Genomic DNA, 15,787 nt, shown 5'->3' with positions numbered 1-15,787 from the left:
CTTCAGTTGATACCAGGTCTCCCAACCTCAGGCTACCCATTAGAATTTCTCATCAGGTTTTCTGATTTGTTGGGTAAGTGCCATACCCAGAGGGAGACCAAGGGTGAGAGACTCGTGGCCCAAACTATGACTAGTGACGAGGCTGCTTGTGATGAAATAAAAAAGAAAAAGCGAATGCTCCCCTTCCATTCTAGGGGGAGGAGGACCGAGGGCCCAGCCACCCTTTGGAATGATTCTGCACTTCCGTTTAGAGGGGAAACTTCTCCTGCCCAGGGGTTCCTGCTGCTGGGACCCATTGAAACAGCAACCCCCATGTCTAAAATTATTCTGGCTCATGAGCAAAGAAGGGGACTGTTTTGTTCTCTACCTGCATGACTGGGGGCCCAGGGAGATAGAGACCCACCCCCAGGTACCACTCTTCCCTGCAGTCAGGCTGCCTAACAGATAGACTGAGCTTTCCCGGGGCCAGGGGCCAGCACTGCAGGCCCAACCAATGCCCCAGTAGACCTGAGATGGACTGACATGAAGCATTTGTTCATTTTGCTGAAATATCATTAATGTCTCCAGCCAGCAACAAGGGCCTGAGGCTTCTCTTCCCTGGACCAGGCTGTGGTCCGGGCCTGGCTCACCCTCCTCTCTCTTCTCATAGATCTCAGACCTTGGAGAGGTCCCAGAGGAAGTGCCTGGAGTATTCTTTGAGCCAAGCAGGAGACGTAGCAACAGTGGTGAGCAGAAAGGAGGGGGTGGGGCTGGTCGGAGGTATACCAGGACTGCCTGAGTAGCAAGGAGGGGTGCAGGGGCAGGGGTCTTTTGGACCCACTTCAGGTACTAAGCCACACTGACCGGGTGGGCTCTTCATCAATCTATCGGTCGTAGGAAAGATGCTTATGCAGTCACCCAGCCACCTCCATGACATGTCCCCCCAAATTCTTTGGGTGTAACTTCTGATTTCCCCAATCCCCCCACTTCAGAGCCTAGTGATTCTGTCAGCCAAGGAGTCAACATTCACTTACTGTACTTTGCTTCCATGACTGTATTTCCTTAAAATTGGGCTAAATCATTAAGGCATACTACCTAGAAACAAGTCATTCCCAGAGATGGGGGATGAAGAACATCATGTGTGGGGGAGAGTAAACAGACTGGTTTGGTTGGACAAGGGCTGGACTACAGAGAACATGAAGGGGAACAGGGTCCAGCAGCCTGGGAAGAAGGGCTGGAGCCAGGCTGTTTGTATTTTGTGTTTGATCCTAGGGGCACTAGGGAGTCAGTGGGGCTTCATGAGCAGGAGAGTGACCTTTTGGACCTGCTCTTTAAGAGAGTCACTGGGCAGTCTTGTAGAGGACAGAGACAAGACAGGAAGGCCAGTTTGCCATTGCAATAGTGCAGGTAGAGGTGAGGAGGGGGAGGTGGGTGTGAATATGCTACAACATTATTGCTAATTGAAAACAAACTCTAACCTAACTCTGTAAGTACAAAGCAAGTGAAAATAACACTTGGGGCAGGGGAGGGGATTGGGGGATGGATTTTTTCCCCACTATCCCTTTCCTTCAGATTAGGAGATTCAAGAAAATGGCTTAGAGCCTAAACAAGAACAGAGAGAAATGTGAAGCTGTAATTCAGAGGCTGGCTGCCCCCACCCCCTCATGGGAGCTCAAACCTGGCCCCCACATTTAGAAGAGCTGCTTATCTGGGAGCGGAAGTCCTCCAGAGAAGGAAGATCCCAGGGGCCACCAGGAGGTTGGGCAGGGTGGCCGTGGTGGCTGAGGGCTCTGCAGCCTGGCTGTGGTCCCAAGGCTTTGGTATGTGATCTCTCCCCTCCACAGTGTTTACATATCCAGAAAATGGCTCCGATGATGTCAGAGAAGACTCAAGGACCACAGATGGCCCAGTATTTACCAAAGTAAGGGAAAAGTGCATCCTTTGGGGCATCTGGGGGGTTCTTCAGAAAACAGAGATTTTTGAGGGGGTTGTCATTGGAAGGAGACTGGGCATGGTAAAGTGACACCTCCATCTAGGGCCCTGCCCCCTGCATGGAGGCTCTCAGGGGTCTGCCTCATGGGTGGGGTCCTCTGAGCACCCCAGGAAGCACCAAAGCCCACCCAAAGACCAGTGGTGAGGTAGAGGAGAGGGCCAGCAAGCCCCAGGCTCGCCTCCACATTTGGTCCTTTGGGGCCAACCAAGGAGGCCTCATTTCTACTGTGCTGAGGCGGCAGACATCCCCAGGCAGTGTCTGCCTCTGGGTCCATGAAGCAGTTACAACCCAGCCCTCCAGGCTGGCTGAGCAATCAGCAAGTATTGATTAAGCCCCTACTGTGTGCCAGGCCCTATTCTAGGCACCAGGGACACAAAGTCAAAAACCAAAATAATCCCTGCCCTCAGGAAAGAAAAGCAATATGGATGAGGGCACAGGTGTAGCAAACTGGGCCCAGGGCCCAGATCCCCCTGGGGTTTCACTGGCATAAGGAATTCCTGATGAGAACACCCCCCCTGCCAAGGCAGATGGAGTACCTGGTCTGAACCTTACATGCAAACCAGATACAAGGTCATGGGGAAGTGGCAGGTGTGGCACCAGCAACCAGGGATGAGGAAGTTGGAACTTGAATGTAAAGGTGAAAGGGGCATAGCTGGGACAAATGTTGGATGGAAGGAACAGCAACAGGCCCTCATGGCTAGACCAGAGTGCTCCAAGGGAAATACGATGGGGAACATAAGTCAAAGCCAGATTGTGGACAGCCCTAGAGGCCCAGTGGGTCAGCTAGCCCCTTCTCCTGGGTAGTATGGCTATTGTCCACTCTGCCCTGTAACTCCTGGAGGCCGAGAACCCCACCTGAGTTTTGGCTGTGTCACCAACAGCACTCACACTGGACCTCACACACAGGGACCAGGGTAAGGGCTAGACCCAGGATTTTATTGACATACAAAACTCCAAATGAGAAAAATCCCTCTACCAGTGCAGGTTGGTGCTTCCTCTAAAGTGTAAGCGTTACAGAGCATTGCCTAGACTGGACGATGGGACCTTGAGTGACTAGCCCAGGAACATGGGGGCAGTGTGTGCCAAAGTAGCATTTGAAACCAGAGTTTCTTGGCTTTGAGATTCTCCCTCTATCTATGCCCATCAGTGATACTCCCTGGGCATAGGAGGTACCCACTAAGTGTTTGCTGGGTGGATGGATAGAAGGAAGGAAGGATGGACGGATGGATGGATGGATGGATGGATGGACGGATGGATGGACGGATGGATGGACGGACAGATGGACGGACGGACGGATGGACGGATGGATGGATGGATGGATGGATGATAATGGCAGAATGAGTGGATGACTGAATGAAGGAATGAGGGAAATGCCAGTTCCTCAGCCTTGGGTCCTGATATCATATCCCTGCCAGATAGTGGACAGGAAACAACCCAGTCAAGCCATTCTCCTGAAAAGACTAGATAGTCTTCCCTCTCCGCTCCCCAGCAGATGCTCATCCAACATACATTAACTGAGCCTCTTGACCCGGGCCTTTCCCTGCTCCTGGTGCCCCAGTCATCCTGCCCCATCAAACAGTGTCTAAGGTTACAAGGCTTGGGAACCTGCCCATGTCTGAGGCCTAAGATAGGTCCACATGGAGGTCCTCCCTTTACCTACCAGACACCCATTTGCAGGGCTCTTGTCCAGGGGTCAAAGAAAAAAGAAATGCACTGATTACTGGGCACTTTGACCTCTTTCTGAACTGGAAGAGCTTTCTTCTGCACCCCCTCCCTGAACCAGCCCTCCACTTTAGTGGGCATCTTGGGGGCAAGCGATCATGGCACATCCCAAAGGGGAAGAGTAGAGTCCTTCCCAGGGAACAGAGGCCTGCAGTTAGGCAGCCTTGAGAAGGCCTGAAAGGGAGGGGCACCGTCACTCTCCTTCCTTTCCCTCTCTTCTCTCCCACCTGACAGGGGCCTCTGCACAAAGACACCGCACAGACCAGCACCTACGTTGCCTTGTACAAATTTGTCCCCCAGGAGAATGAAGACCTGGAAATGAGGTAAGAAAGGTCCGGGCTTTCCTGGGAAGGAGGAAAAACCACCTGACTGGGTCTCCCCCACAGATCTGAGTTCATTCAGGACTCACCTAAGCCACCAGCAGGCCCAAATCAAAGCTATTGTAAGCTCACAAAATGGCAGACAAAAGAGTCCAAATCTCTTGCCCTGCTGGAGGGACCCCGGACAGAAGGGAATTCTAGGCAGCTTTCAGACCCACAAAGCCCAGTGGCCCATGGACAGGTCAGCACTGACCACAGATCTGGGGAGGCTGATAAGGGACAGTCAGTGATGTGCTCATCTCTCTGTGGCAAGTGAAAAGCTGTTTGTCTCTTTTCCCATCAAGACCAGAAGACATGAGTAAGTCTCAGGAGAAGATTTATGGATTTTCCAGCCATGTTTCTGCAGGAAAGGGGTGATTCTTCCAGGCCAGATGGGACCCTTTGGGGCTTGTCCTTTCTTCCTCAGAAGATAATGGGAAGTTAATTAGCAATTAAAGCTACTGAAATTCTCTGGGGGTGCTGGCTTCTGGAAAAGTGGAGCATGGGAAAATTCCCTCCCACGCTGGCTCAAGGCCAGCATCCTCAGCTATGAGGCCCCGTGTGAAGGACCATGAATAATTCACAAAGCCTCCCCACCCCCTCCCTCACACGCACTCATGTCTTGGCCCCGACTTCTCTTTGATTCTTGAGATTCACCCAGATCATCCCCACTCTCTCTCTCCTCCCTCTCTGTCTCTGTCTCTGTCTTTCTCTCAATCTTGATCTGTCTCTTATTCTTTCCCTTCTCCCCCTTCCTTTCTCCTCCCCTCCCCCCATCCTCCATTTCTTTCCTCTGGTGATTACCTCTTTTCTCTGTGACTTCCTCCAAGCTTCTCAGAAGGAAGAAGACTTGGCTGACAGGGTCACTGTGGGATTCCTGAGGTCCCAGGCCCTCTTGTCACCAACCGTTACTCCACCTGACAAAGGTGAACCCTCACTGGGCAGTGAGAGCTGAAATGTAGCCAAGTTCTCTGAAATCAGGCTGCTTGCTGCTGTTGGCTTGGGCCAGGATCAGGACTGCTGACCTAGAGAATGGAGAGCAGCATCTTTGGTGGGATGTGCAGGCTTCTAGAACATTTGGCTGAATGGCCATGGAGAGGAGCTGTGTGACCGTGACTGAGCTCCTGCTCCAAGGCATGATTTTAGATGGAGAGGGCGCCCTTGGGAGGCAACATGGTCCTGGCCCTGGCCCTGAGGGCTCTCCTGCCTTCCCCCCCCCGCCCCTTGTGTCCCAGCTGAAGCCCAGCACTCATGTAGCGAAGACTCCTGGCCTTAGCGCCCATCCCAAAGGTGGGAGGAAAGGAGGATGGGAAAGCTCAGGGGGACGGAAGAGACAGCCCCTGCCTCACTGACCTCCAGCAGTCACTACCACCTCCCTGAATAAATACAAAGTCCTCTGTCTGGGGTTCAAGGCCCTCTCCTGCCCTCCCATCCACCTTGGTCCACTGGGTCCACTCCATGCACTCTATGATCCAGAGGCGCTGACTACTGGCTGTTCCTGGCCCTGAATGTTCTTCCTCCTCTGTTCTGTGTCTTAGTACCCCTGACTTCCTTCAAGACTCAACTCCAATCCCACCTTGAGCAGGACTTTCCTGGTCTCCCTCTCCCCCATGCCAGCGTCTTCCCTCTGTGGATCTCTTCCGTCTCTTCTGCAGGAAGCTCGAATAGACCTATCCATGTGCACGCTTCTTCCCCTTTGGAGTGGACACTCTTAGAGGGCAGACACTGGGTTTGGCCTTGGGAATTTTTGCCTTTCTTCATATTCCCATTTCTCAGCACTGGGCCCCCAGCTTAATAAATACCTGCTAAGTGCTGTTCCCTGATTGGCTGACTCTCCAGCCAGAGTTCGTCTGACTTCGGGATTCATCCTTTTACCCTGCAGTCCCCAGGATGACATGTCTCCACCTCCCAACACACCATATACACACATCCCACCTCGTCTTCATTGTGAATAATGGTGGTGGTAGCCATTGGAGCAGATTTAACAGAAGACCTCCTTGAAGTGAATAACCTTAGTACCAACCAAGACTTCAGCCCAACCTTCACCTGGGGCTCTTCCATTTGCATAAATGTGGATTCGTCCAGGTAGTCCTGCCCAAGCCACTAGGAAGCTCCCCTGTGCTTGTCCAGGCCTCTTGGTACCAGGTATAGACATGGAGAACTCAGAAAAAGCCAGAGTTAGAACACAAGAACAGGGGGAGGTTAGTACTAAACACACGGATGCCTGCTAAGAATGTCTAGGATTTCTAGAGAAACTTAAGGTCCACCAAGCACTTCACATTATCTCATTTGATCCTCACAACAGCCCTAGGAGGTAGGTGCAATTATCCCCATTTTACAGATAAGGAAACTGAGTCCAAAAAGGGTTAATGACTTGCTTGGGGTCACATGGCTCCTAAGTGAGTCAGGATTCAAACTCAGGTCTTACTGACTCCAGATCCAGCATGCTTTGCACTGAGCCATCTAGTGGCCAAGAAGAAGGTAGGTGCTGAATCGAGCAATGTTCCCAGGCTCAAAAAAAGATGACAGAACCTGCAAGGGAGAGAGGTGACACCACCTTAGAAATCCCTCTTTATGGCAGCTCTCTCCAAGAATCTCAAAATGCATCATCAATTACATACATGCAAAATGCATCAATTACAGGCACGCAAAATGCATCAGTTACAGGCACGCAAAATGCATCATCAACTACATGCATAAAAAATGCATCAGTTACTGATGTACAAAATGCATCACTTACATACATGCAAAATGCATCATCAATTATTTAATTATGGGCTCTTTGACTCAGGTAGAGACAAGAGTGACAGATACAAGCCTGTAGTGAGCCATTCCCTCTAAACCTGAAGACACCCCCACGTGGCTGCTCACCGTGTGAAGCCTGCTTCATGTACCTGCCCACCACAGTCCGATGGCTCTTGGGCTCCTCAAGATATGACCAGAACAGGAAGCCCAGAGGGCGCCAGCTGTTGGGTCCAGCCTGTGCTTCTGAACCAACTGCCCCTGCCCCATCAGGGTGGAGTCTATAGGTCCACCGTAGTTCTTCCTCCTAGAAGCCATTGGAGAAGCTAGTGAGAAAGCCTCCGCTTGAACCTATGGCTTGCGCTCCTCATTATGGCTGAGCCGCCAATGGATGGCCATCGTGCAGTGAGCCAATGGGGAAGCACAGGGCTGTGCCTGTCCCTCTGCTTGCGTCTGCTCTGGGGGAGGGGATGAGCCAGCTCCACGCGGGCCCTCAGTGGCCAGCCCCCCACATTACATGGCGCAGACTCAGGCTTCCGTCCTTCCCACCCTGTTTCAAACATGATTTGTGTGTGAGTTCTCAGACTCAGCCCATCATATCTCCACATATTCAGTTTGAATTTACAAATGGAGACCTAGAAAGGAGATAATTTATGGGCAAAGAAACGAGCGCTCCCCCTTTCCCTCCCCCCCCCCCACACACACACACACACTCAGGTTTTCTATTGTGCATCCAGGGGTAGGGAATAGAAATTCCCCAGACCGTGGCCGCCGCTGCCTTCCAACCGGGCAAGGAGAGCCTCGCTCAGCCATCCCTGTGTGCCTGGACTTCTGCCTCTCCAGGTCCGGGGGGCTCTGGCTACGCAGGCTCCCAATGCGAGTCTAGTCGAGGGCTCGTGCACAATGTCTGCCGCTGGATCAGGCTCCGTGGGAGGTTCTTTGCCCAGGAACAGGGGATGTCTCAACAGATTAGTCAACTGGAGGGAAGCGCTGACCTGAGATAAAGACCAAAGCCCTCCCCTAAGGCATCATACCATCAGCTGGCAGCTCGGAAACGTGGTGCTCCCAGGATGTCCCAGAGGGCAGCACTCCATGGCGGGTCTTACTGTGGATCTCTGGTAACCGTGGGTGTTAATTAGCAGGAGATCACAGTGGGTGGTGAGGAGGACCAGCTCCCATCTGTCACAGGTGTTCTCGTGACCACAGGCAGGTCTGGTCATTGTCTGAATCCCCTGGAGATCATGGGCCCTGGCCTGTGCCTCCTGAGTCAAAGGGCCTTTCTCTCTTTCCTTCCAGACCAGGAGATGTGGTCACTGTCCTCGAGGACTCCAACGAAGACTGGTGGAAGGTGGAGTATTTCCATTCCCTTCTTTTGCTGGTCATTTGCTATATTTCTCAGCAACCTGAAGAAGATGGATTCATGTTCCTCTCCACCTTGCAGGGGAAGATTCAAGACCGAACTGGGTTTTTTCCTGCCAATTTTGTTCAGCGTGTGCAGCCAGATGAGAAGATTTTCAAGTGCATCCAGACCTTCATTGGCTGCAGAGAACAGGGACAGATCACCCTGAAGGAGAACCAGGTGAGTGAGCAGCAGAGCCCCCAGGAGAGGAGAGCCTGCCTTGGCGATCCCATGAGAGGATTTGGAACAGGCAGCAGGTGGTGAAGGTGCTTAATGGTGATGGGTAGTGTTTAGCAAAGCACTCTACAAATATTATTTCATTTAATCCTCATGACAACCCTGGGAAGAAGCTGCTGTTAGTATCTCCATCTTACAGATAAGGACCCTGAGGCAGACAGAGGTCAGGAGACTTGACCAGGGTCCCACAGCTAGTTGGCATATGTCAGCTAAGGGCTCTCCTGCAGCCCCTAGCTGCCTCTCTGTACGTCCACCCTGACCCTAGTCATCTGAGGAGGTGAGGAAGGCAGGGCGGCACCTGGGGATGGTGTCGGACGAGTCACGAAGGGCTGGTTCTGAAGCTCTGGGTCCTCCATGCCCTCCCTGAAAGGGTTTCTATGAAGCTTCAATGAGTGAATGAACAGAAAGTGCTTCCAGGCACCGTGGAGCCATCAGACATGGCCAGTAGCAGCAGCAGTTCCGAAGCTGTCACTGCCGCTCCCAGCAGCCTTGGGCCTCAGGCCTCCCCACAGCCTTTCCAAGGCAGCTGCTTTGGGGAATAAAGCGTCTCCTGTCCAGCTTGCCCACCAGCCTTCTTACCAAGCTTGGCTCTGAATGACACTGAGCGCTTCAGAAAGACCCCTCCTCATCACAGGCCCCATGGTGGAGACCCCTGAGGGGATCCTGGCCTGGTTGGTGCAGGGTTCAGTCCTGAAGACAGCACCCAAGGAATCCTGGGAAGGGAAAAGCCAGAGCTGAGATGCTGCTCCCTCTTCCTGCCATCTCCTGCTCTGGCTCCCAGATGACTTTCCTTTCTGGCCAGGGGTAAACCTTAGATTGCTAGAAACAAAGGCACATTGTGCAGGCTTGGCACCTCTGTTTGGGTCCACCTGGAGGCCCTTTTGGTTTTCCTCTCCCCAGTACATCAGAGACGAGGCAGCAGGATCCAGGAATCACCTGCTCTGATTTTCTCCAGGTGCTTTAATTTCCTTCCTTTCCCTTGAAATTTGGAGGTTGGCATCCCACGCTTCCTTCTCTGGCCCCAGCTGCCCAGACCTCTCCTTGAGCTCAGCCATTGGGAGCAGGTTGCCATCTGCTTCAGAATACCCATTTCAAGCTACCCTGGTTCTCACAGATTCATTCCTTTGCCCAGCCACAAGGTACAGACCAGGGAGACAGTTCTCCCTGAGCCTGAGGCTGCTAGCAAAGGGAGGGCAGATGTCTGTGTGAGACCGTGAGAGAGCGGACACAGGCAAAGCTGAAACAGAGAGCTGGGCGTGGTGGTCCTAGGCCACAAAAGGAGTGCAGTCTGGAGCAAAGGACCCAGGGAGAGACTGAGAGATGGGGTTGCTACCTGTCCTGGGGAACCAGCCTCTTTGGGACTCCATCTGGGTCATCATAGCCAACTCCAGCATAGACTCTCACTATTGTGGCCACAATGGGAACTCCCCCTCCCTGAAAGAACCCCCCCACCCCTTTCCTTCTGTTCTGGGTCAGGCTCTCAGGACTGAGTTTCAGAGCCTAAGAAAAGCCATGTGTGCTTTGGGGAGGATACAGGGAGCTGGAGGGTCCAGCAGGGAGTCAAGTGGTCCTGGGGAGCCCCCCGCAAATCCCAGCCCCACTCCACCTCTTTGGTCCATGAGCCCACCTCCAGGTCCAGGGCCCTCATGCCCTCCAGAGATATTGTCATGTCCTCTGAGTGGTTGCCATAGAAACACATAAGACTTTTATGAGGAACAGGATTTGTCATCACAAGATGTCCAGAAGCTTCAGGTTTTCCCAAATTGCCCTGCTCATTATATGGAAATGAGCAGCTTATATAATAACCAATCCCTGGGGCTGGCTGGTTCTCTCTGCTATGCAAACAAAGCAGCCTTGGGAGCTGTGGTGCTGGTCAGTTTAGTCAAACTCAACCCTTAATGAACCCCTGCCCTGTACCAGAAACGGCGCTTGGTGTGGGGTTCCAAGGATGAAATAACCCATCTGATCTCAGGGGCTTACCTCCTGCTGGGTGAGGTAGGGGATGCTGTGTACACAGTGTAGTCTAATACATGGGACAGTGTGGTGGGGCCAAGGGGAGATCCCGACAGAGGGCTCTGGGAGAATAGAAGGCAGGAGGGACAAAGGAAAGTCTCCTGGAAAAGATGGCAGCTGAACTGAGCCCTGGAGGCTTTGGGGTGGGCCATGAAGAAAAGGCAGGATGGAGGAGGTTATCCTTAAACAAAAAAGCCATGGGAATGTGCCAGAGTGGCCTGACAACATCTGTGACCTCAACTCTTCAGCCAGAGTCCCAAGCAAAACCTTTGTGTGAATGAACTTCTTGGAGCTCTGACTTAGAGCTGTTGTCCCAGTCCTTTCATATTGGAGGGGAGGGGGAAGGCCACACCCGGTAGTAAAGAAGAGAGCCAGATTCCCCAATGCCCCCCCAGTCCCTACCTCACCCCCCATCATTCCCTGACCTCCCTACCCCAGCAAAACTCACGGACTGTGGAATGGGTTTGAGGCAAGGACTTTGTCGAGAGTCAAGCAGCCCAGGGAGTAGAGAGAGAGCTGCCCTCAGGTGTTTAGAACATGAGCCTCAGGTCACCTCAGGTGACCTTGGACAAGTCTTTTAACTTCTCAGAAACCCTGGGCCGTTCTAAGACTGCAGCCATCTGTGCTAGTGGAGGGCAGGCCCTGCATCAGTTGAACCAGAGATCCAGTTCAAAATGGCCAAAACTTTCTCATCCTACTGGAGGGCATGTTTGCACCCCGTGAATTTGGAACAAGATGGATCCAGCCAGACTTAGCTGGGAATCCATGATCTCGGCAGGGGCACACCCCCTCCCCTTCTCATCATAGTCACCTCTGGCCTGTGGTTTTGCTACCAATGCTCCCCACCAGGAAGGGGGCCCAGCCATCCTGCCAGGGGCTTACCTTGTGGTCTCCTGACCAACGGATCCCGTGAGCTGCCCGGGCAAGCCCCGGCCCTTGTCCTCCTGTTCCAGGACTGCATCCCTCCATTCAGCTTCTCTGGCGTCATTCTTTGATGTAAACAGACTGATGCTAAAAAGCTGGGTCTGTGGTTGGGTATCAGAAGGAGGCCACTCAAAGCTCTGCACCCCGTCCCCACGTCCCCAAGGCAGGCCAAGCTACCCTCCTGCTCCTGCTCAGCTCTGGGCCCAGCTCTGTCCCCACAGGCCCGGGATCTGCTACTGTCTGCTCAGCAGCAAGCCCTCAAGTGAGACACTGTCCAATCGGCCACCAATTTGCTTTCACGATGTTTTTTAAAGATTCCAACCCCTGAGCAGAAAACCTGCATTTATAGACTATAATTATGACCTGTTTTGAGGGGGGGCTGTATTTTGTGCTCCCCACACTGTTGGGCCTGGATTTGCACCAGCTGTTAGTCAAATGACAGGCAACGTTAGTCTGTTCTCTCCACATGAGAGTCAAAGTGGTTCATGGAACCCACAGTGACCGGTGATACTTGAAATTAGGCCATGTGCCTCAGAGGCCCTTAGAACCTAGAAAATATCCATCCCATTTATGATTCAGAAAGGGCCGCCATTCAGGCCAAAGTTCCACAGGCAAAGCAATGCAAAAGGAAGAGGCCACTCTGGGGCCTTCGAACTCCAATCCCCTCCAGCAAATATAGGGTCAATCCATCCAGGGGTGGCAAGGTGCCATGAGAGTCAGCCCTCTGCAGGTGAAGTAGGTGCCCCTGCTTGACCACACCCTCTCATTACAAGCAGCTCTTCTCTAAGGCCTCCTCTCCACTCTCTAGAGAAGACCCAGCCAATGCCCTGAAGACCATTCTCAAGGTCTGTGAACATTCTATGGGTCCTAGTGTGGCCTGTGCCCCCAGTAATGTTCTCCCTTTCTTTCCCACAAGTCAGCAGGGGCAGGAGGTTTGTTAATTCCACTACCCCACGGCTTGCCCATGACATTAACCCTTCATAGAATGTGGCACCCCATGATTTCCAGCCTTCCAGCATCACCACAAGAGATTATCATGAAGGTGAGGCCTTCCAGATACTGGCCATTGACAGAATCGGTGTCTGGAAGTGAGGAGGTGAGACTTCCTCTCCCTGACATGGTCAGAGCCTGTCTGTGCACAGACACTTACAGCACCATGCTAGAAGGGTGGTGACTGGCTGGAGGGGCTCCATATTTCAGCCTTACTCACTAGTGTGGATTCAGTTCTGCTCACACCCAGCCCAGAAAGTCAAGGTCGAGTGCCCAAGCTCACTCTTCTGGGCTTCTCTTCTCCCATTCCTCCAATGTCTTCCCCTGCACCCAATGGTGCCTGGAGGGGGCTACCAGTCACTGAGCCTTCCTTCTTCCTCCCTTTGAATTCAGATCTGTGTGGCCTCAGAAGAAGGACAGGACGGCTTCATCAAGGTCTGCAGCGGCAGAAAGAAGGGCCTGGTGCCTCTGGACATCCTAGAAAACATCTGATTTCTGTGCCCCTCTTTGTGCAGTGAAAACCTTGGCTGGTGATGGCCAACAGTCTCTTCATATGGACACTATCGGTTCTGATGACCCCCAGGGGACAGTGAGAATGTGAATGATCACACACACACACACACACACACACACAGGCACGCACACACACAAACACACACACATACATACACACAGGCACACACACAAACACGCACATACACAGGCACACACACAAACATGCACACACACATACAACCACACACACACACACATATCAGGCTGTTGAACAGCAATAGCAACATCAGAATGGTAACAGGACAGAGGCTTTGTTGAGGAAATGTACTTGGTCTCCCACTGGGTGTGAACAGAGACTGGGGGTGATGCCCTTCACAGGAAGAAATTGGGGGAGGGGAACAGGAAGCAGCTGGAATGTAAACATACTTATCTGAAAGATGTCTGTGTGTCTGGTTCCTGAGGCAGCCCTGTGCTACCTGGGCCCCAGACCGTCAACTCTGTCCTTCTCTGGACTGAGGACAGGCTGATGCTTTGGGTCCAATGTGACATGAGCCCTGGCTTTCTGTCCACAGTGTTAGTCAAACAGTGGAGCATTTTGAACTGTGGCCAGTCTCACCAGGAAGCAGCTTAGAGCCCACCAATGTGAGACAACTGGCTCTAGAATCGCATGTTGTCAGAGTGTCAGGAGATACAGTGGCCCATTGGGGTCTTCTCTGTCTCTGTCTCTCTCTGTCTGTGTGTGTGTGTGTCTCTCTCTCTGTCTCTCTCTCTCTGTCTCTGTCTCTGTGTGTGTGTGTCTCTCTCTCTGTCTCTTCCTCCTTCCTCCTCTCTCCCCTCTCTCTCACTCTGTCTCTGTCTCTCTGTCTCTCTCTCTCTCTGTCTCTGTCTCTCCCTCCTTCCTCCTCTCACCCCCCTCACTCTGTCTCCGTCTCTCTGTCTCTCTCTGTGTCTCTCTCTGTCTCTCTGTCTCTCCCTCCTTCCTCCTCTCCCCCCCCTCTCTCTCACTCTGTCTCTGTCTCTCTGTCTCTCTCTGTCTCTCTTTCTCTCTCTCTCCTTTCTCAATGTATAGTATATTACATGACTTTGATGCCTTGTATCTTATACCCATCAAACCCAGAGGAGACATCTGTTCCAGAAGGTCTCTCCTTCCTTCCTTATTCTACTTTTCCCACAGGTGGAGAGAATTACACAGACAGATTTGGAGATGCCATCTATCTAGTGATGGTTGGGTGAAGGGAGACTTTATTTAGTATCAGAAAGAATTCATTTTCTTCATTCTCCTTGGGTTCAAAACCAGGCAACCGCCCAGGGGCCATGAGGTGGAGAGTCAGGACATCTGGTGAAATCCCTTTTTGTTCCCAGCACCCTCACCTCCATTGGGCAGAGAGCCTGGCACTTGTGTGGGGTTCTTAGGCCTGTCAGATTCAAGGATCAGAGTCAGGGTTTAGAAGGAGCCAAATCTGGGCTTGCCAAACCAAAATCCCTACTTCCCTAGGACCATTTACTATAACCTCCCTGGTGGGGAAAGGAGCTGCTACCATCCTTCTTCCCTCAGAAGCCAGAGGGGCTAAGAGGGGCCCATTCAATGTCTCCTCTTCCCTTCTCCCACCCCACCAAAGGCTAGAGTTCACATGGATGTATGTCTCCCCCTTCACTCTCTTTGCATCCCAGCCCAATTTGTAGCATCTAGCTAAAGAAGAAGGTGAACTCTAATCCACAATGGCCTTGAAATCAATGTCAGTTTGACTTATTTTGATACAAATCAATAAAGCAATTAAAGTGACTGCCCGGCGGCTTCTATCCTGCCCACTGACATGTAGCTTTTCAGAACCAAAGCCCGACTGTCTCCAGTGATGTCTCTTCTTCATTATGGCCTGGGACTGAACAGGAGATGGGGATGGGTGGGAGGCTTCTCGCTCTTTCTTTGAATGCCTTACCCTCACTTCTGAGGCAGCCCTGAGTGCCCTCCTTGCCGAAGATGGGGGTGCCATAAATGGGGGTCCAGGAAACACATGGACTTCCCCAAGGCAGGAGGAGATGCATTCGCCTGAAAACTGAATGTCTGAAGACCAACACTGATTGCCTCTAACTCAGTGTTCTATTTAATAATAAAAAATACTCTTTGGTATGAGAACAGCCTGTGTCCTGGCTTCTTCTTGAATTCCAGTGGGATACACTTTGAGCTGGTGGCCAAGAAAAGGCCAGGCTTTAATGGTAGCAGCGTGCCCACTTTGCCCTTCTCTTTATCTTTCAACAAATGACACCCATCCAGACTACAAAGTCATTCACCCAAGTGGTACGTGGCAGGGGCAGGGTATGATTCCAGGTCCAGGGTTCTTCCCACATATGGCTCCAGCCATGGGGTAGGAGGAGGTGGGGGGGACTAGCCAACATGGGGGCCCAGCCAGGGAGGGCCTGGGAAAGAGCATGGCCATCCTCTCCTCTCTAAAATGCCTCTACTCTTCGCCCATAGACCCCTTGTAAGAGACTGGGAGACTGTGGGGTCCCCTGGTATCCAGGCTGCATCCAACAGCATCAGTCACAGCCCATCTCCACCTCTACAGCTTTGTAGCTTCTGGCCATGCCTCCCCTTGGGTCCTCCATTCAGGAGGTCTTCTTTCCTCTGGGTCTTGCAGCACTAGAGAGTGACCAGCACAGCCCTCATATTGTCTAGCCGAGGTCTCAACTTCTTGCCACATCATCAGCCCACCTCCACAATCACACATGTCCCTGAAACTCTCTGGCATCACTTCTTGTGTCCAAGTCTTAAGATGGGCAGAGAAGCTGGGATGAGTGAATAGAAAGAGAACATGGGAGCATAATGGAGTAAAGGATTCCTTTGGTGGCTAGTGACTGACCTAGTGGGCATTCCCACCCAGCACTAAGGGAGCACCCCTGCCTCCAGCCCTGGAGAGAATGGCCATCTACAGAATG

The 15,787-nt window shown here is 52.3% G+C and overlaps 1 protein-coding gene across 1 annotated transcript in view; it reads left to right on the top strand.

Annotated features, from left to right (window-relative positions):
• STAC (SH3 and cysteine rich domain) overlaps positions 1-14,954 on the top strand; it is a 67,430-nt gene extending 52,476 nt beyond the window's left edge. Inside the window, exons 6-10 of the mRNA XM_069084445.1 lie at positions 650-725; positions 1,824-1,900; positions 3,929-4,017; positions 8,092-8,374; positions 12,752-14,954. Of these exons, the coding sequence (XP_068940546.1) occupies positions 650-725; positions 1,824-1,900; positions 3,929-4,017; positions 8,092-8,374; positions 12,752-12,850 (624 nt within the window). The 3' untranslated portion in view covers positions 12,851-14,954. The remainder of the gene's footprint in view (positions 1-649; positions 726-1,823; positions 1,901-3,928; positions 4,018-8,091; positions 8,375-12,751) is intronic.
• Positions 14,955-15,787: the final 833 nt, after the last annotated feature.

The sequence above is a fragment of the Petaurus breviceps genome, unplaced genomic scaffold, assembly GCF_028583685.1.
Source record: "Petaurus breviceps papuanus isolate PSGF00001 unplaced genomic scaffold, PetGlider_PUasm1.0 174, whole genome shotgun sequence".
Lineage (NCBI taxonomy): Eukaryota > Metazoa > Chordata > Mammalia > Diprotodontia > Petauridae > Petaurus > Petaurus breviceps.
The sequence above is the reverse complement of the archived record's forward strand: the minus strand, read 5'-3'. Positions and strand labels throughout refer to the sequence as shown.